The sequence below is a fragment of the Octodon degus genome, unplaced genomic scaffold (genome assembly GCF_000260255.1).
Source record: "Octodon degus isolate 3935 unplaced genomic scaffold, OctDeg1.0 scaffold00245, whole genome shotgun sequence".
Lineage (NCBI taxonomy): Eukaryota > Metazoa > Chordata > Mammalia > Rodentia > Octodontidae > Octodon > Octodon degus.
The window spans coordinates 2109693-2130553 of record NW_004524821.1 but is presented as its reverse complement, the minus strand read 5'-3'; the positions used below and the strand labels follow the sequence as shown (position 1 = coordinate 2130553).

The window sequence follows — 20861 nt, the reverse complement described above, 5'->3', positions numbered from 1 at the left end:
GAGTACACTGATGGAGCACCACTCTAACCTCTGTGCCACCCACATTCCCAGCAGTCCTTATGCAGAGGGAGGGGTGCACCCCTGGTTGCACATGCACGGTTTGGCAGAGCCTTCTGTGATCAAATTCCTGCCCAGAGTTCCAGCCATCTTCATGACTGTTCTGAGGAAAGGAAACCCAAGTGACCCCAGAACTTCACAGTGGAGTCCAGCCAAACATGCTGGCCGTGCAGACGACTAACAGGAACAAGGACCACACGATGGGCTTGGGACTTTCTGGCGAGAGGAAACCCAGAGCATCTCTTCTGGATCCTCTATTGGGTCAAGATCGGATAGCTGGTTCTGAGCAGTCTGGAGCAACTAGGCTCACTCTGACTTCATCCTGCCATAGAATCCAGCTATAGCCCAGGAAGAACGTTCCCGACTGGGAGGCCTGGACTAGCATAGCGCTCGGCATGTGTGAAGAGTCCAGAGACAGTGGCCACCATTCTTAAGCAAAGGTTTGTTTATTTGAGGTAGGGTCTCACTGTGGTTTAAACTGGCCTTGAAGTCACAGTGATCCTTCTGCCTGTGCTTCCAAGTGCTGGGATTACAGGCATGCTCTGTTGTGCCCAGAAAGTAATGATACTTGATTTTTATTTTATTTTATTTTTTATTTTTTATTAATGCTGCTGGGGATGAACCCAGGGCTTTGTGAATGCTATGCAAATGCTGTAGCACTAAGTCACACCCTCAGCCCAAGTTTTATGCTTTGTGGGAATTGAACCCAGGGTCTTTGCACTCACTGAGCTACATCCACAGATCTTTTTAAGGATTTTTTTTTTTTTTGTTCCTCGAACGCCTTCAGGGCACTTTTGGCCAGCGGGCGAGTTGTGAGGTTCGAACTCCAGCAACCTGAGGCTGACAGCTTTGTGGAAGCAGCCACTTAAAGGCCTGAGCTAGGGCCAGGCCCCCAGATCTTTTTTTTATTTTGAGGCAAGACCTCACTAAGCTGGGCTGGAGTTAGCAATTAGCTTTCAAGAGAACTAGGATTAGAGGTGTACAGCACCATGCCCAGCTAGAGAAACACGTTCTTTATATTCTTACAGCTCTTAAGCAGCTTTGGTGAGCCTGCAGCAGGATCTTGGTAATGTGTGTCCACCGATGATCATATTTGGTCCCTGTAACCAGTGTGAGTGGTGTCAAGGCTAAGGTTGAGTCCTGTGCATGGGGAAACCAGATCTCAGCAGTAGTGATTGGTCCAGATGTCCCCTCCCTGGGGAATGGGGTAAAGCCTTGGTTTCAAAGCTATTTTCTGGGTCTACTCTGTAATATGTGGTCAACCGCTTTCAGACCAAGGAAGTGGGGGTGATCAGCTAAAATGGCTCCCTGGAACCCAGGTTCTGTGAAATGACAAAGGTCCATAATTTCAGGTTCAGACCTCAAATTTAGGAGGTCTGAAAGTTTCACCAGCAAATACTAGATATCTGTCACATACCAACTGTGTTAGGTTCTGAACAGAGACCAAGATCCCTGTCCCCTGAAGTGTACATTTTAGTGGAGGAAATAGTATGACAGTGCTACAGAGAAAGGATGAAAGCAGAAGGGAAGGGAAGCTGGGGAGAGATTTAAAGCGGGTGGATAGTAAGGTTGAGCACAGACTTGCAGGTAGAAAGGAAATGGGAGCCGTGCAGCTATGTTGGAGAAGAGAATTCTGGTTGCCAGCAGCTAGTACAAAGTTGGCGTGACCGGCATAAGAACAGTGGGAGGAGCTGAGGTCACGGACTTTTGCTCCAGATGAAGCAGGAGCATGGGCATGGTAGAAAGGACTCTGGTTTTAGTCTCAGGTAGTAGGGAAGGCAGGGGAATGGCCAGAGTGGGAATCCTCCCCGGGGACCACAGATGCCTTAGGGGAGTCGGACCTTTCCTGGCCAGATGCTGCTCTGCCACAGCTGACACAGGCTCAGGGCCCCTCCCGCTGTCTGTCATACAGGTCAACAAACTGAAGAGGCAGGTGATTTGTCCCAGGCACCTGGTCTTTTAAGACAGCTGAGCCAGAGACTGTTCTGTCCTCCACATCTTTGTGGCAGGAGCCCTGGCTGGGCTCTGCCTCCTGGGTAGAGGTGGCCTGAGCAAGGGACTCATGACCCAGCAGTATCAGTCTGGCTGAGCAAGGGTCCTAGGAATGACCATTTGCATTTCAGGAGCATGTAATTTATTAGGGGGCTTTGACAATTACAAGTTCTGCAAGTCAGAGTGGGGCTGCGGGGTGTTCTGTTTATCTCATGACCACATCTACCAAATATGCTTTGCTGGGTGCGAGGGATCTTCTCAAGGTAGACTTCTCTTAGCCATCTAGCAGACTGGATTGTAGACTCCAGCTTGGGCAAAAAGAGCATTTTGGAAGGATAATCCCTTAGAGCTCAGTGGTAGGGTAACTGGCCAATGCATTCTGCATGTGGGGTGCATTGATGGTGTGCCGAGCACAGTTCTCAACCCTCAGACTGGGTCTGCTCAGCAAAAGCCACATCTACTGCAGCTGTGTGTGAAGGAGAGGTGGCTGCAGGTCTGGCCCACTTCTGTGAGGTCCAGGTGTGCTTTATTGCTCAGATGTCCACTGGGATGCCCCACCTCGCCCAGCCGAGTGGCACCATGATGCCTGCCACCTCCTGTGGGGCCTCACAGGACACAGCAGGTGCAGGACACAGGCTGGTACTGCTGTAGCTGCTGCTGAAGCCGCTCCTTCTCCTCTGTCAGCAACTTCACTTTCTCCTCCAGCTTGCCCAGCTCTGCTGTCCACTTCTGAGGGGACAGTGTAGCAGCAGATGGCCAAGCTGACATTGTCCCAGAATGGTCACCCTCCCCCTAGGGTGAGCCAGTGCCTGGGAGGCCTCAACTAGGTACCCAGGTCTCCTGGCCCTGGGTCTTGATGAGCTGCCAGCATGCTGGATGCTGGGAAGGATTGCGGTCCCATAGCCTCCCCAGGCCAGGGCAGGTGCAGGCTGGGCACCTAGCCATGTCCTTCTCTCCTCTGTCACATCCTTGCCCAACCTGCCCTTCTGAAAAGGTGCCTCCTTGGAGGCACTCTGTCTAGTACTCTTGTCCCTTCTCTTCATGGCTCCCCCCACATACACACATGCAATGCACAGCCCTTGGAGTTTCCTTGTAACTTAAACTCCACCCTCTTCCCTGGCCACTTTGTGATGTGGACACAATGGAAACTAGGACACAGACTTTTAAAAAGAGACTGTTTGGTTCTACCATTTTGGGAAACTGAGCTAGGAGGATCACATGCTGTACTTCAGGATGACAACTTAGACTGTCTTTTTTTTTTTTTTTTTTTTTTTGTGGAACCAGGGATTGAACTCAGGCCCTTGTGCTTGCCAGGCAAGTGCTTATTCCACTGAGTCATCTCCCTGGCCCCTCACTCTGTCTTAAATGGTTGGGGATATAGGTCACTGTGCAAAGGTCCTGGGTTCAATCTTCAGTACCAGAGAAAGATGAAGATAGAGACAGAGACAGGGAAGCATGTTTGGGCCTCTTCTCAGCTCCCAAACAGTGAGAGGGGCTTTAACCTAAGTCACTGAGTCTGCTCCTGGGGAGATGCAGGATCCAGACTGCTCACTGAGTGTCTACAGGGGCTTTGTTCAGCTTGGCCAAGCCTAACCCGGCCTAAGTACCTCACCTGTCTGCACCACTCCTGGATGGCGCTGACGGACAGCGGGCCCTGGATGCTCCCCTCACGTCGCAGGAACACCTCTCCCTGGTCCGTCTCATACAGCTGTGGCTCACTCTGGGCCTTAGGGGTGTGCACAGTCAGGCGGAGGACCTTGGCAGGGGCAATGGCAGCTCTGGCAGGGGCTGTACTGTCAGTGGCAGCCCTAGTCCACCCTGCTTCTCACTGTGCCCTGGCTCCTCAGTGCAGCCTGTTGGGGCTCCTTTCCCCAATCTCGTGCTCCCCTACTGCCTATATCAGACAGCATGGGCCACCATCCTGTTGGTGATGATAGATGACAGGTCTGCCTGTTGCAGGCTCACCTTGAGGGGCACGCTGGTGCTGGAGGTAGTAATGACAGGAATGAAGGTGAGTGTGTAGGCGTCAGGAAAGACCTGAGGCTTGAAGCCCTGCAGGAGAGAATCTACCAGTAGACGTGCACGGTCCTCGTCATGGTGGCTGCAGCGGATGCCCTGTACCAGGCCACTGTCCTCGACACCTACGAGCAGGCTGCCCCCCTCACTGTTGAGGAAGGCGCACACGTAGCGCCGCACATGGTGCTTGAAGGCCAGGTTCAGGTACTCCCCACTGCCTCGCTTGAACTCCAAGTTCCTTGTCTCACTGCCCAGGAAGGCTCCCTGGAAGAGTTGCTCCTGGCCCAGGATCTCCTGGTGGGCGATGGCGCTGTCTGAGCACACACCTCTGGGCCGGCTTTGGGAACTCTGCCGCCTCCAGGCCCAGGGCCTATCAGGTGAAGAATGTGCAGGCCAAGCTGGCAGTGGGACATTGGAGCCTGGACTGGGCCTAGGGCTGGGGCCTGGGCTTGGGCCACTCTCCTCCTGCTGGTAGGGATCAAGAACAGCGTGTATGTGTCCAGGAAGAAGTCAGGATCCTTGCCTTTAGACAGACTGTTACACCTGCAACCATGCCTAAGGTCTAGACCCATCGGCATCTGATCTCCCAGGCTGAGAGAGCCTATTTTGCCCACCCTTCTGTGGCCAGTGTGCCACCACCCTACTGGGTCAAGGGTCTAAACCAGTTTTTGGGTAGGGCTCTTTCTAGGTACGCTGGCTGTTAGATGCCTGTGTGGGTAAGAAAAGATGGTGTTTTCTCTGGACTGAGAGCTGGCATAACTGTGGGCAAGATTTTTCCCAAATGGACTGCTAGGCCTGTGGCCAAGGCCCAGGTGATTCCAGAAGGTACCTCAGCTCCCTAAGGTTGCCTATGCAGAGCTGTAGGTCCCTAAATGGAGATTGACTGCTTTCCTGATCTCCCTGGAACCTCTGCCTACCACTTCTGGGGCCACTGGCACATCTTCCTGAATCTCCACTTTCATCTCCCCCACATTTGTTTCTGCTGTATTCCAGAGGGCACCAGGAACTACAAGTCCTCAGGACCACTTTGCTCGTCTGCGCCTTGTCAGTCTCCCCATCTGTTCCCCTTGCCCACTCTAGTGTAAATAGACAATCATTCCCCCTAAAAGCCTTTCACTAATTCTGGGCTGTGACTGCCTCCTGGAGGCTGAGAGCTCAGTGTGGGCTGGTGCACAGAAATGAGGGACACTGCCCTGTGAGTGCTATAGCTCCCCAGGAAGATCAATACAGCCTGAGAAACAGGGTCAGTCATGCCAACAGGGAAGCAGGCACACATGCTGCAAGGTGTCATAGTTGTTTAGTTCTGCAACCTCTGCAGTCCAAGAAGGAAGAACAAGATCATCTGCGTAGTTACCCAGCCCTCGGCAAAGCCATCCCTGCCCTGCTTTGATAAAAATTCTCCAGAGCCCTGGGCACTGCAGGACAATCTGCTTCCTTCTTCAGCATCTCTGCAGCCTCCAGCCTGGGCTCTAAGGACAACAAGCAGCTTGCTCTGAAAATATGACATTGTCTCCTCCCCACATCTCTGAATCGCTGGTTCTTCTGCCTACTATGTCCTCTACCCTGAGCGCCTATTCAGGTCCCTGAGTCCCAGTCTGGAGTTCATATTCCCTGTGAATTTGTTCCTGGGGGCAGTAAAAATCCCTGTGTCCTCCAGAGCCACCTCAACTTTGTGACTGATGGTGTGTGGCTCTGCACAGGGGTGGAAGGTGTAGCCCAGGCCTTTAGTTTCTGCCACAGAGTGGGTGCTGGCATTTGTCCACCGAACAATGGAGTGGGTCACAGAGCAGAGGACTCCTGTATGCCTGGGCTGCCCTGCCCTGCACTGGGAAGCAGAAGGACCAGGGAGGAGCCCACGCTTCACCTTTCTTTACCAGGCTCTGATGGAGGTACTCCTGAGGGCCAGAGTTCCTCTGGGGAAAGTGACAGTGCCAGCTGGAGGCCAGTGAAGCAGTGGCAGGCTCCTAGTTTGCAAATTTGTCCCCAGGCCTTGCTCTTCCCTGGGGGGCACCTTTGGAGTTCACCTGGGGGAGTCTCACTTACCTCTCTGCGGCTCACCGGCCCCCACCCCTCACTCAATACCAGCTCCTTCCCGCGAGCTGTCAGCTCTTTGAAGATCAGCTGCTCTTCCAGGGCCATCTGTAGGCGCCAGTGGAGGGAGGCCAGGGTGGCCTTGTGGGCAGCTACCCGTACCAGCGCGTAGGCATTCCGCGGACGCCTTACCACCTGGATGTGCTCCCGTGACACTGGCAGCTCCAGCCGCTCTAAGGTGTCTCGCAGCAGGCAGGCAAGCACAGGAACTGAGAACTGGGGGTTCAGGTGGCCCACATATAGTGTATGTGTGTCCGGGACCACCTCGAGATCCAAGTCCTCAAGTAGGCACTCTCCTGGGGGGAGTTCTGGCAGGGGCTGCTTGTCCTGGAACTCCACAGTGGATTCCCCAAATCGTGTTTGTGCTGATCCCTTCCTGGTGGCCATTGGGGTCTTCCTCAGAAGGGATTTTGAGATTCCTCACTGCTGATGGCTTTTGCCAGAGTCCAAGGTCTTCTGAGGGATCCAGTGGTGCTGAGGCTCCTGCAAGGTTCACAGACGAGCAGAGATTGGGCAGGTCCTGAGAATAGGATGAGAGGGCCAGCAGAAATGGGCTTGCCACCCACCTGGGGCCTTGGGCAAGAAACAATTTGACAGAATGGAGCCAGACTACAGATCCCGTGGGCAGACCAAAAGGATTTGCCTGAAGCGGCAGGAAGGACCAGAGAAGTCTCTAGGGGCCCCTTCTACCATATGCTCTCAACCTCCAGAGGTCCTCTCTCCTACCCAACCCACAGAATAGGGGGCTCCTAGATGCCTTTGTGATTTCCTGCCAACTAGAGTTTTGCAGCCCCTAGACATCTGCACCTGAGCAATCTTTTAAGGTGGGGCTTTTGGAAAAGAGGCCTTACTTAGCCTAGGACTTGTGAATGCTGGCCAGCTGTCTGCTTCTTCTGCCTGGACTAAAAGCTGCTGAGATGGGAAGGGCTGGTTGGGCTTGTATGCCCAAGGGTTCTTAGGGTTTCTGGCACACTGATGAAAGCTGTGTCTCCTCTTGAAAGATGGCTTTTGTATATATATATATATAAAATTGGTGGAGGCTCAAGATTAGAGCTGGGTCCTTGTACCCTGCCCCAGGCCCTGCGGCCTCACTTATGAGCAGTGCACACAGGCACACACATCATCCCTTCACTCACCCACACCCCAGCCTTCAGCTTGTGTGGTAGGTACCAACAGCCTGCATCTCTTCTCACTGTGTCCTGGAGGGTTTGGGAGCCACCACTGTTGCAAAGGGGGCATTCAGGGCAAACAGTAATGGGAGGCAAGAGGAGGGCTAAGACCTTCATGTCCTGTTGGTTTGGGGGGGCACTGGGGGTGGTAGCCCTGAGCTGTCAGTGCCCCCAACCCTGAGCCAGCTGCTCTCAGGGCTCTTTTTTTTTACTACCAGGAATCAAACTCAGGACCTTGCCCTTGCCAGGCAGGCACTTATGCTGCTGAACTACATCCCTGGCCCTCTCAGGGTTCTTGGAGCTTGGACTGGAGACAGCAAGAACCAGGGTCCTAGGAAGTGGGCGGGGCCTGCACAGCCACCTCTGTGATCTCATGAGGGTCAATAATGCTTTCCCTTTAGGGCCTACTACAAATGGAACCACTTGCCTTACCTCTACTGGCTTAGCCATACACTGTATGCAGATGCAGCTGCCCTCATGGGGCTCTGTCTGGGCAGCTTCCAGAATCCATTATATTGTCCCTCTCCAGGTCCCAGTGCCCAGCAGGCTAGCAGTTGCTACCTCTTTTGGCCTTGTTTTCTAAAGCCTTCACTTCCCTCTTTGGTCACCAATCCCAAGCTTCACTGATCATTGATCAGGCCTAGCTGCTCCCAAGATGAACAAAAAATCCATAGGCTGGGGTCTTCTCTATTCTAAGCAGTGGTCAAGGCCTATAAGAGTCCTGGAAAGTTGGCTAAGCACTGCCATCTCTCTCTCTCTCTCTCTCTTTTTTTTTTTTTTTTTTTTTTGCTGAACCAGGGATTGAACTGAGGTTCTTGCGCTTGCCAGGGAAGTGCTTATTCCACTGAGCCATCTCCCCAGCCCCATGCCATCTCTTCTTGAAGGACGAGGTCATCCTTGTTCTTTGACTGGAACCAAGACTTGGTGATGCCCTGCTTGTTGGGGATGGGAACTTTGGTAAGTGCAGTTCACACACTACTTCTGGCTCTAGTGATTGAGGAGGCTCCTGGCGATTCTTCAGCTGAAGTGTGATGACTGCTTTCCTTGTGGGCAGCTGTGCCGAAGATGTTCTTGCAGTTTGCTTACCTTAGGTATGAAGGTAGGAGCTTGGATATGGGGAGCTTGAGAAGAGACCATGGGACAAGGAAGAGCCCTGCCCCATGTGGCAGCAGCGTGAGGGTCTGGGGAGAGCAGGCTGGGGCCCTCTGCTTGTCCAGCCCTGCTCCCAGGTCTGCCTCCACTTCCCACAGCTGCTTGAGTCACAGAGGGAGAGCCTGCAGCTCTGTGTGCTTCTCTGCTTTCAAGTCTTCCTCGATTCTGCCATCCTTGAGTTGCTCTCATGGCACCTGGCCAGTGTGCTGTTAGGAGATGTTAACTCAAGTGCGGTGGGGGGTGCCGAAGGAGACAGTGGATTGTGAGAAGGGCACTGCTGGGTGACACACACGAGCACAACCAGAGCTGCTCTCCTTATCTCACAGCCTTGCCACTGGCTGGCTTGTCCTGCATGAGACATCCCTCACCCCACTGACCTTGGTGGCCCTGCTTCCTGTTTTACTGGCAGATCTCAAGCCACACCATCCTCTCTTGCAGTCTCTAACAGCCTTCTGTGAGCAGAGTATCAGTTCTTTTTGGAATTGGGTAAAAGTTGACTTATTGTGACCACTAAATACTTCTAAAAATAAACTTTTAAATACAAACACATTGCATGAGAACCAGGCTATACACAAGACTCAAGGCTTCATTTGACACTTTGTAGGTAGCTCAGTGTGGAGTAGAATGTGGGACCTAACAGTTCCATCTAACCCTCTCACTCGATACCTGATTGACGGACTCCCTTTGCCACGGGAGGGAACAAAATAAAATATCCAGCAATTTAAGGCTATCTAGGAATGGGAGTGGGGGGTCAAAGATTGCCCCACAGATATGTGGTGGAATGCCTCTTTTCACATTATCTGTAGTGTCCACTGGGGTCCAGATGGCCCCAAGGGCTGAACCCACATCGAAGATGTCTGCTTTTCTTCTGCCTTGCAGCTCCCAAATCAGAGTCCATACTAACTGCCCAGGGAAGCCAGTGAAGAGGCAGCGGACAGGGGAGGGAAATGAGCTCAGCCTCCTGGAAGCAGGCAGGGATGTTGAAGAGCAGGCTCGCAAGGAGTACCGCAGATAGAGCCTTCCGGATGCTGGGGCCTATGTCATTTCAGCCTAAGTTGGGTGCTTCTCAAGACTAAGCAAGAAATAAGGTAAGCAGCTGCAAAATGCTGAGGGCCAGCAAGGCAGATGGATAGTGCTTTTATGTCTCTGAAGTTTCATACTTTTAGCTGTGATCAAAAGTAAGAGCATGGGGCCAGGGAAATAGCTCAGTAGAATAAGTGCTTGCCTGGCAAGCGCAAGGGCCCAGATTCAATCCCTGGTTCCACAAAAAAAAAAAAAAAAAAAGCCCAGCAAGTCATTCTCAGGCTTCCCAAGGACAGGTTAGGGCATTCAGCAGGGGCAGTGTGTCCTCCTGGTCAACCAGTACCTTGTCCGAGAGAATGATCTTGTAGTTCCACAAAGACCAATGAGGGCTGCTGTGGGCATTGCTGCTTAGGGCTGACAATCTGGGCAGTGGAGCAGTGGACAGGACATGTGTCACCTGGCTAGAAGGAAGGAGGCACCAAAGATGGGGAGGAGACAGAAGGCTCCAGAAATGGCTTACCAGTCCTTCCTTGACCAGCCTTAAGAGGAGCCTAGGTTCTTCTGTTACTTTTTTATTTCTGGTGGTGCTAGGGACGGAACCAGGTAAATTCTGTGCATTCCCAGGCTCTGACACCCCTGTCATCCCCTGAAGTACTCTGTGTTTTCCTCCTGGTCTGCTCAGCACTGTCAGTGTTTCTGTGTGTGTGGCACTGCAATCATAAGGTGTCTGGCTCTGACTTGCTCTCCCACATTTTCTCTGCCTTTACAGGCTTCTGGAGTGTGGGAATGAATGGAATGGCCTCTTGTGCATTGACGTGGCTGTGAGCAGGGTCTGCCTAAGGCCAGCTCTACTGCTTTAGCAATTCCTAGTTATCACTGGAAGGTCTTACTTTGTTAAACGATCTCCTAAGCTGAGGCTTTTGGTTTTGTTTTAAACAGCATTCAATTCTGATCTCAGAGGTTAGAGGTTAACAAGTCCTTTTTTTGCTATATACTTAACCTTTGGTTACCTTTGTATTTCTATCCTCTGGGAAACAACTATGCCAAGACACTACTTAAGGTGAAGATGACCCCTGGTTGTAAGTTATCTGGACTTCGAGTTCTTTGACACACCATGGCTTTCTGTGTGTACTGATTTAGTGATTTAGGAGGCAGGTTCCTTATAGGGCTCTCAAAGAGATATAGCTCCCTTCGGACAGTGCTTGTAAGCAGATGGCTTGTACCCTTGTTGTAGAGCTGTTACCTGGGCAGCTATGGGGAACAGCTTGTAAGGACTCTGACCTTCACAAGGCCCTGACCTCTGGCCCTAGGGGTCCATTTGCACCATCCTCCTGTAAGGCTATTTCCCGTCACAGTGAATGCAGGGCCACGCCTGGGCCATGAGAGTCCTGAGTCTGCCCGGTTCCCTGGTTCTCCAGTGGGAGCAGGCAATGTGAGGGATTGCACCTATTTTTAGTTACGGGGTTTTAGGGAAGTAATTTTACTTCTCTAAGCTTCTACTGCACCTTAAAGTGGAAAAAACCAATTATTCTATATGGGTGTTACAATGTTTACAAAAGAATAATGTACACAATTTAGCACTATAAACCCTCCAAAAACCATTCACCAGCAAGGTGTACACTTTTGGTGACAAGATGGAAGATGGGGCACAGCCGTTTTGCTCCATGACGCCTGGCCCGCAGCACCTGACCTGCCACATACACTGGTAAGTGTATGCTGGGTCTCCTGGATGGGTTCACTGGCACGGTCTGGTAGGGCCCTCTGTGGAAGAATCCTGAATGAACAACACAACCTTCAGGTTCCCATGTGCAGGAGTCTGTGAAAAGTGGGCTAGTCTAGTCTGGCAGGCTTGATGCTGACTGCTTCAGCGTCACTAGTTAGAACCTCATGCTGGTTCTAACCTCATATTTCCAAGTGGAAAGGATATTAACCCTTAGTCAGCCTGCTCCTATAAACTCCATGAGAGCAGGTGGTCAGAAGCTATAACTCAGGAAGCTGTGATGGCCAGGAGGGTGACCTTGAAGAGATGACATCTGAGCGAAGATCTGAGGCACAAGATGGAATGGTGTGCTTAAGATTACCAGGAAGGTCAGTGTGCCGGGGGACGGGAAGCAGGGAGAAAGCGTGGCAGGAAATAACACCTGTGAAGCACCACTCGCTGGTGAGAGCTCGCCAACCCACAGATCCTCACTCAAACTCTTAGAGCCAGGTAGACCCAAAGAAGGGAAAGAACCCACCCAGAGCCTCACAGCGAGCAGCTGGGCTGGCTAGCACTCTGCTTCAGGGTCAGATTTCTTGGTGTGTCCTGCCTGTGCAATCTGAACTTGTTTCTTCCTCTATCAAATGAGTCTGCTGTGAAGATGAAGATAATGTTAATTCCTGTGGAGCATTCGCGTTAGTGGTAAGACTCAGCTGGACTGTGCTGAGCTCCCTTCACCATCTCTCTTCTGCAAAGCACACAGGCCCTGTGGAGAGCAGCGTGCGGCCCTGGGTGGAGTGAGTGCTGACTTCTGCTCAGTGCAGGGGTACAGTGCAGGCTGCCCTGCACTGCCCTCATCCCGAGGAGGGTGAGGGTGCAGCCAGCCATGGAGTCTTTGGCACAGCTGACCCTGACGCTGCTTCCCACCCTCCTCGCGCAGCTCTGTGCGCATCACTGTCTCGTGGACCAGAGCGGAGCCCTCTGAGGATAGAGGCTAGATTCAGATGCTACCTTTCAGGGGCTCCCTGTGGTGCTGAGGCCAGAAGACATTTAGAAGACAGCCAGTTCTTTGTGACTGCTGAAATTAGAAGAGGTCTGAGGCATATGATCCTGGTCCTCATTTTCGGTGTAAGAACACTAGGACCAAGGAAGGGTAGTGAATGCACAACAATTTAACTGTCAACTCATTAAAAAGATATTGGCATCTGTATTGATTTTTATTTATAAACAAATTGACATAAAATAAGTCCAGATAGCAACAGGAGCAGCTGTGCTGCTGACTTGCTTGCATGGAAGCACACGGCCAGTGGAGGAATAAAGCCACTCTAGCTGGAGACCATTCCATCCCCAAGCTTAGAGCCTGATTAGCCTAAAATCATTAGGCCCAATTCTCTGCAGCATCTCTGGCCAGGGCAAGAAGCAGAAGTAGGGGTAGTGTGAAGGACTGATTCCATCTGTAGATGGGCTGCAAAGAGCCCAGTGGGGGAAGGGGAAGATGACAAAACCCTCTCCTCCCATGCAGAGCATGTAGGTCTGTCCATTTGAAAAAGAAAGCGCCCTAGAGCAGTATCCACTGAAGAGAGGCTACATCTATCTAGAGAGCTTCTTTGGGACCAGGGCAGTGTGGTCTCCTTCCTCCCAAAACTCAAGTGTCTGGTGCAAGAGGAGCAATAACCAGAGGGTTACCCAGGTGCCAGAAGCAATAAATTAGCAGGAAGAAAAGATATACTTTTTTTAAAGGTAGAGGTTGGCACCATGAGTTGGAAGTGTGGGGCCTGGTGAGAAGGCAGGAGCTGGGAGGCGCTGGGATGCCACACCAAGCCCAGGAAGTGGTAAGGGACCTGGGTAGGAGGGTCTTCTGAGGCCCCATGGCCTGGCCTCTTCTTCCTTAACTTAGAAGGTGCTCAGTCTAAACTTCTGATGAGAGGCCAGCCAGGCCTGAGAAATAAATAGAAAGGAACTCAGCCACTCAGGGTTGAGGGAAAGAGCAGTGCCGGCCCTGGGCCGACATTCTCCCCTCCTTGGTCCTTCATGGAAGGAGATACCATGATAGGAGGGGGGCAACAGTGGTGGCTCCACACAACTTCCTGGAGCCCTGAGGTGGTCCAGAGCCCCACTTGAGGCACGTGGGGATAGGCTGGTGGCCCTCCTCTCTGGGAGAAGAACTCCTCATTTGCCTGACCACTGGGTTGTCTACACTATGCCTGTTTAGAACTTGCCCTGCTTCAGCCGGTCAATGTGGAAAGAGAGCTTGAGTGCTGGCCCCAGCTTCAGCCCCATGTACTTCATCATCATGTCACTGCGCAGCAGCAGCAGGGCCTTGCCATCGATCTCCTGGGGGACAGAGGAGACAGAAGGGAGAGCGCAATCAGAGCCAGGCTGGTCTGATTTCCCCACATTCTGACCAAAGGCCCCCCAGGAAAGTGCCAACCACATGGAGTGCAGTCACTCTGCTGGGACACTGCACCCTGCCTGTTTCCCTGTTCCAGGGACTAAGACCCAGAAGGTTAGGTTTGTCACATAACTGGAAGCAGGATATGTTTTCTTCTGCCTGGTTCTTCCCTGCAAGTCTCCCTCTCCTAGGAAACCTGTAAGTCATGTACATGCATCAACCATTTATACTAGTGATGGCCAACCTTTTTTTTTTTTTAAAGAGAATATAAAAAAAAGTAAAACAAAATAAAAATATTAGAAATGATACAGAATTTCACTAAACAAAATGATAGGAATTTAACCATGGTTGTTATATTGCATACTGTTGTCTTCAAATTAGCTGTTTAGATTATCAGGTATAATAATGTAAAAAAGCCTTGAGTTTATCTTCTTTATAGCTAAGTAATACTCCATTGTGTAAAAATACCACATCTTTTTTATCTGTTCCTCAGTTGATGGGCATCTGGGTGGTTTCCAAGACTTAGTTATGACAAATTGCACTGCTATAGATATGGGTGCACATATATTGCTGTGGCATGAGGTTTTCAGTTCTTCTGGGAAAAAATACCCAGGAGGGGAATAACTGGATTGAATGGGGCTGCTAATCCTAGTTCTTCTGAAGACTCTCCACACTGACTTCTATAGTGGTTGTACCAGCCTGCACTCCCACCAACAGTGCAAAAAGGTTTCTTTTTCTCCAGAGCCCCTCCAGTATTTGTTATTGGTTGATTTTTTTTTTAATTGGTTCTTGAATAGCCATTCTTTCTGAGGTAAGATGGAATCTCACTGTTGTTTTAAACTGCATTTTTTGAAAGACCAATGATGTTGAATATTTATTTGTTCATATATATTTGTCATTTGTATTTCCTTAACTGAGAAGTATATATTCATCTCAGATGCCATTTTTGGATTGGGTCTTTGAATCGAGGGAGTCTGATTTGGTGAGCTTTTTAGAGCTTTCATTTCTAACAGTCAGTTGTGGCATGTGTGTCATAGATTCACTACCACTGGTTTATACTGACCCTGAAATGATATTCGGTGATGTATCACTTGTCCTGAGGAGCAGAAGCCTAGGAAGAGCTGCAGGTAGAGCTGAGCTGGATCAAAGGAGGACTCACAGAAGAGCTGTGAGATTTTCAGCCTGCTTAAGAGCCCACTACAAACCTACCTGGCTTAACAGATTTACAGGCTCATTAATAGGTGCCTGGCCTGTTCTGAGTGCCTGCAGAAATGAGCAATACCAAGCAAGAGCAGTACAGAGTCATAGGTTTGAGCCCCAAGTCACGAGTACTGTTAGTGCATGGGGACTCGGAGCAATGCCCAGCCATGGGGCCAACTGTGCCCCTGATGAGAGAGTGCAGGCTCATAGATGGACAAGCAGACAATTAAGGACTGATGAAGTTGGGACTGGGGTGCAAGGGATTTTTTTGATTTGGACTGAGGCCCTTGATTTTCATGCCAAGGTAGACAAGAAAACAAGCACTCCTGGAAAAGAAGATTCAGATTTCAGTGCCCAAAACTGAGCCTCAGGGCATAAACCCTGTCAGAATGTGGCCAAAGCAGTCCGACACTGAAAGAATGAGGTGAACACAATGCCCCTTGAGGTCTGTCTGTCCAGATTTTATTTCTAAATTTTATGGCATTTCTCCTATTCTGTTTCAAGGAATTTGGAACAAATGGACTATGCCCTTTAAGAGTCTATGTGTCACAGCACCAAAATTCCCAGCGAACATGAGAGGTTAGGCAGGAATACCTACATGTTTGCGGAAGAGGTCAGCATGGGGTCCAAGCTGAGGATCGGCCTCCCGGACAAACTGCATCACATCTTCTACTGTCCACAAGGAAGGGTCTTGGCCATTCAGTCGAGAGGGATCCTGGCTTTGCAGGTATCGGTCTGACCCTGCAGAACAAGGAGCACCCACATTGGCATGCACAGGGGTGGGCTGGGACATCTCCACCACTCCCTATGCTCATTTAGTGATCTTGCAGGCAGGTGATGCTCAGAGCAGCGCTAGAGCTGTGCAGAAGAACAGAAGCCGCCTAGGGAGTAGAGTTTTTCCACACAGAAAATGTCAAGTCTTTGTTCTGTAGAGTGGAGTTGATTGTTGTAAATGATCCAGAGGAATGTTGCACTAAGGCTGAAATCCAGCCTGAACTTGAGACATGGATGCCAATGACATAACTCGACATTTATGTAGGATGGAGGAGGAGAGGTGGACTGCTTTTGTCTTCATTCTGAGGACCATTTCTAGAGAGAAATGGTAACTGGGAAAGACTAGAGCCAAATTCTGGGAGACTGGGGAAAAAAAAACCATAGTTGGTACTACTCTGGGCCCTCTAATGCCTGGAGAACAGGAGACCTTATTACAACCTTACACACTAAGGCAGAAAACAGGGTTGGCCTTGGTTGCAGAAATAACTCTGTGGACTTCTTGAGGGTTAATCCCCTCTACAAACTCATGGCGATGGTCTCTCACTGCACACAAAGTGAAATCTGAGCTTGTGGTCCTGACCACAGGATGAGAGGCACTCACGTCACCTGGACTTTTGCTTCCTTCCTACGGCCTGGTTTCAGCTCTCCGCTCAATGCAATGAGATGCACTAGCCCTCTTTCTGCTTCTTGCATGGACCAAGTGTTTATCCGCTCACCTGTCTCAAATATCATCGTCTAGATATTTTCATGCTTCACTCCTCAACATTTACATTTTATCTTAAACACTGATTCCTCAGAGAAGCAGTCCCTCATCTAGGAAATGTGCTCATTTTTCCACATAGTCACTCTCCACCAGCTACCCTTAGATTGTCTTCCTACATCACAGATCACCACTCTGAATAATTTTATATACACATTTGTTTTGTTTTATTTTATTAATCTTTTATTTATTTGGTAGAGGGTCTCATTATGCAGTTCAGACTCATAGTGATCTTTCTCTCTCAGCCTCCCTAGTGCTGAGATTACGGGAGTGTGCCACCACACCCAGTTTTGGTGGCCGGCTCAGCACAGGGCCAGCACAGCATGCAGTCCTGGGGATCAAACCCAGGTTCTTGTGCTTGCTAGGCAGGCACTTAGACTGCCGAGCTATCTTCCTGGCCATGTGCATTTATTTGTATTGTCTTGTCCTCTGTAAAACACAGGCTGTATTATGTTCAGTGCTCTGACCCTGACTCATAAAAAGTGCCTGGCCTGCTACAGAAGACATTTAAGTGTACTGATTCAGTGAATCAATGATCACATAACAGTTGTCTATTCTTTTGACTCTCCCACCAGATAATGTCTCCACTGAAGCAGGGAACTTGTTTTACTTACATCTATGTCCCCAGAACCTGGAGAAGCCCTGTCCCATAAATATTAAGTGCAGAGTCAAAATGGGCTCATGAACGTAGAATCTACTATTGTTTTCCTTCATTCTGGGTCTTGGATCTAAAAATCATAGTGCATTTAGGGGCTGGGGTGATGGCTCAATAGAATAAGTGCTTTCCTGACAAGTGCAAGGGCCTGAGTTCAATCCCCAGTTCCGAGAAAAAAAAAAAGTCATAGTGCATTTAACTGGCTTAACCCCTCCCCCCCATGGAAGAGATTCTAGCAAATTTTCTTTCAAGTTTGAGGTTAGGCATTGGGGCTAGGAATATAGCTCAGTGGCTTAAGCACCTGTCTGGTAAGCACAAGGTCCTGAGCTTGATTCCTCATACTACCCCCCCACAAAAAAAAAAAACAAAACAACCCACCAAAAAAACAAAACACACTGAGATTAGGCACTGACCAGACCACAAAAGTGAGCAGGGCTGAGTAGAATCATAGAAATCTGAATGTCTTTTCAGAGGTGTTAGTGGGCAGGAAGTAGGAGGAGGTTCTATGAAATTAGTCACTTTGCCCTGCTCTAAAGATATGCTGTGATGCTGTGCAAGAAACCAGCTGCAGACACTGGAAAGCACAGAGGAGACATGGGAAGGCCATATATATGGATGAATGTGTCCTCCATAGGCTAGTAGTAAAGTCTCTAATCAGGGCCTAGAAATCACTCTGAAAACAGTATTTTATATACATAGAGGATTAACACACACACACACACACACACACACACTTTCCCTATTGACTGTGTTCCTCACAAATTCATCTGCTGAAATCCTAACCCCAAAGTGATATTTTAAGTAAGACCTTTGGTTAGAGTCCTGATGAATAAGATCAGTATTCTTTTTATGAAACAGGTCTGAGAGGTCTACCCTTCAGCTATGTGAGGTGACACTGAGAAAATGGCCTTTTTGAACCAGGTCTAAAATCAGACACTGAAAAATCTGCTGGGAACCTGATGTTGGTCTTTAAGCTTCTGAAACTTGGAGAAAAATACCTCTTGTTTATAAGCCACCTGGTTTGGATACCTTGTCATGACAGCCAAAATGGACAAAGCTGATTCACATATACGATACTATTACATGTATGTTTCAGTCAGCTTGCTCCTACTAAACCCATGACTTTAAGTGTACTATTATACTATTTATGTGTACTATTGATACTCTTGTGTACTGTTTATACTATTTATGTCTACTATTCTACTATGTGGTTTTTAGTCAGCCTGCTCCTATAAACTCCATGAGAGCAGGTGGTCAGAAGCTATAACTCAGGAAGCTGTGATGGCCAGGAGGGACCTTGAAGAGATGACATCTGAGTGAAGATCCGAGGCACAAGATGGAATGGTGTGCTTAAGATTACCAGGAAGGTCAGTGTGCCGGGGGACGGGAAGCAGGGAGAAAGCGTGGCAGGAAACCTATGAAGCATGTTTGTGTGTCCTGAGGGGAGGAGGAACACAGTGGCACAGGTAACTGTAAACCTTGGAATGCCAATGAAAACCACTGGCTTGTTTTAGTGACTGACGATTTGAGCAGGCAATGGCACGCAGCAGTTTACAAAAGGGATCAGAGTCTGTTAGTTATAGACTTTAAAGGAGCAAGGACAGAACAAGAGAGATCAGTAAAAAGGAAGTTAAAAGACAATCCAGGCAAGAGATAATGGTGGAATGCACTGGAGCGGTGGTGGGCAAAGCTGTCTCACGTGAACAGTGTTCTATAAATTATAAAGAACGCCACCATCATTGGCTTATGTGATCTTTAAAACAGCTTTCGAAGGCCGTATCATCACTATCTTTACCTCAGAGAGGAGAAAATTGAGGTCCAGAGAAGTGAAGGGATTTGTCCAAGACCACACTAGAAAGGAGGTAAGTTAGTGCTCTGTCTCTGTCTGCTTCTATTCTCGTTTCTTCAGACGCCTGTCTCAGGCTTACCACCCTCAGCAACAGTGCATGTGGCAGCTGCCTCTGAAGAAGGCTAGCTCTCAGTCTGAGAATGACTAAGGCAGGTGAGCCACATTCAAAGAGATAACAACGCAGACTGACAAACCTATGCCTAATCACCTGCATTAGTGAAATAAGGAAAGGGGCAGATTTAACATCTAAATTCTTTGAGACAACTGTAGGGACAATCAGTCTTCTAGCCTTGTGAGGTTCTTCAGGGTCAAAAGAGGTGTAGTCCATGACCTGGCAGATAGGCTCACAAAGTGTTCCAACAGAAGAGTGGGGACCATCAGTGGCCACTGAGCCATGGGAGATGGCCATCATGATGGACCCTAACAGAAGCAAGCATGAGGAAGATGACAGACACAGTAGTTCCTTACATACCTGGGGAATGATTTAGTTTCCAAAGTGACTCCATATCCCTTCTTTCATTTGATCCTTTTAACACCCCTGTGGGAAGATCAAGTTGGTCTCAGTATTTCCATTTTCCACATGAAGAAAACTTTACATATAGGAAAAGTTGAAAAGTGAAAGAACTTATTTAAGTCTCCAGGCAGGGGAGCTGAGGCTGTAATCAGCTCTTAAAGCCACTGCACTTGCCACCTGGCTGGGTTGGGGGTGCATTACATACTTCTCCCCCTGCCTCTGTCTTCATGAAAGCTCTATTTCCTGAGCCACCATTCACTGTAAACCTTGCTAATTTATTTATTTTAAATTTTTTTTAATTTTATTTGTGTGTGTGTGTGTGTGTGTGTGTGGCCAGCTCAGCCCACCAGGGGGCGGAGCTGGCTGGCATGTGGTGCTGGGGGATTGAACCGTGGTCACTGTGCTTTGCTAAGCTTGTTCTAAGTAGGTGCTTTAGACCACTGAGCCATCCCACCAGCCCAACATTGCTAATTTAGACTTTCCATTCTATCACATTCTACACTTTTCTGGGCTGGAGGTCTGGAGGTGGCATCATGCTGGTTTCCCACTGCTCTTTTTATACCATATTTCTGTGAAAGTTCATGCTTGTTAGAAGCCAAACACTCCTGTCTGCTCTTCCTGGTCACTGTTATCTGCAGATATTTGAGTTGCAACCTCTTAGCATGTGAAGACAATTTGGTACTTAGTTCACTTCCTCTGTTCCCCCCAAATTCCTGCCATTATCCCTGGAGGCATCCGTTTAACTGTCATGCCCCCAGTGACTTTCTTCATCCTCTGCTTCAAATACTGACATGGTCACGTCCAGGTTCTTGCCATTACTTGGAACAGATCTACTACAAAATTTTAAAATTTCATTCTCTGATCCTAATTTCTCATCTTCTCAATTCTCTGGAGATTTCTGTCCACTACAGCCATTACATCATAATTTTCTTTAAAATGCCCAGAGCTGGTGTGGTCCATCTGAACTGCTTCTTTAACTCTACTGATTTCCTTGCATTCTCTCCCTTTCCCTTGCGTACTCTTGCCTTCATAGTTTGACATAAAAATCTTAATTCTCAAACTGTCTTCTTATTTCATATCTAGGTTGCAAAGAACACCGCCAAAAAAACAAAAGAAACAAACAAAACATAACTTTTGTCAAGCGGCAAAGTCTGTGAGCATGGCTGGTCCAAAGGTGTTCTCTGTCAGCCATTCGCCTTGATTCATTTCCTCCTGTCTTTGCTGACTGGTTTGATTCTTCAGTACTCTTAAACCCTTTCCTATTACCTCTCTCCTTTTCAGTAATGGACATAACTTTTCTTTGACCTCAGAGAAAGCTATGTTTGCTCCATCTGGCTATACCCTTGATCTCTCTTCCTTCCCAGAACTCCCAAAACTTTGCTGTTTTTCTCTTTCTTATATTCTTGACTTTTTTTTTTTTTTTTTAAATTTAGTACAGGGTCTACAGGGTCTCACTACACAGATCAGACTCATGGTACAGATTGGTGGAAGTTCAAAACTGTCAGAGGGATATATATA

General features: G+C 49.0%; 2 protein-coding genes across 11 annotated transcripts in view; both read right to left on the bottom strand.

The window, feature by feature from the left end:
- Nucleotides 1-2332: 2332 nt before the first annotated feature.
- Nucleotides 2333-7508, bottom strand: Slfnl1 (schlafen like 1). Its single transcript, XM_012512630.2, has 5 exons — nt 7293-7508; nt 6109-6676; nt 4015-4359; nt 3662-3805; nt 2333-2778 (listed from the first exon to the last, which is right to left on the bottom strand). Exons 2-5 carry the CDS (start codon nt 6541-6543, stop codon nt 2656-2658), a joined length of 1047 nt encoding a protein of 348 aa, XP_012368084.1. The 5' UTR covers nt 6544-6676; nt 7293-7508; the 3' UTR covers nt 2333-2655.
- Nucleotides 7509-12393: 4885 nt separating this feature from the next.
- Nucleotides 12394-20861, bottom strand: part of Scmh1 (Scm polycomb group protein homolog 1) — a 178450-nt gene continuing 169982 nt past the window's right edge. For all 10 annotated transcript variants that reach the window (XM_023706200.1, XM_023706201.1, XM_023706195.1 and 7 more), the window contains 3 exons: nt 19302-19367; nt 15390-15532; nt 12394-13533 (listed from right to left, as the gene is read on the bottom strand). In XM_023706200.1, coding sequence (XP_023561968.1) covers nt 13408-13533; nt 15390-15532; nt 19302-19367 — 335 coding nt within the window. In that variant the 3' untranslated portion in view covers nt 12394-13407. The remainder of the gene's footprint in view (nt 13534-15389; nt 15533-19301; nt 19368-20861) is intronic.

What these genes read in the sequence shown, in the direction of transcription:
- Slfnl1 (XM_012512630.2), bottom strand. Translation starts at nt 6,543, where the DNA reads ATGGCCACCAGGAAGGGATCAGCACAAACACGATTTGGGGAATCCACT. An exon ending in GGCCGGTGAGCCGCAGAGAG is followed by an intron (nt 4,360 to 6,108) that starts GTAAGTGAGACT and finishes ATCGCCCACCAG; the next exon opens with GAGATCCTGGGCCAGGAGCA. An exon ending in TCCAGGAGTGGTGCAGACAG is followed by an intron (nt 2,779 to 3,661) that starts GTGAGGTACTTA and finishes CTGTCCCCTCAG; the next exon opens with AAGTGGACAGCAGAGCTGGG.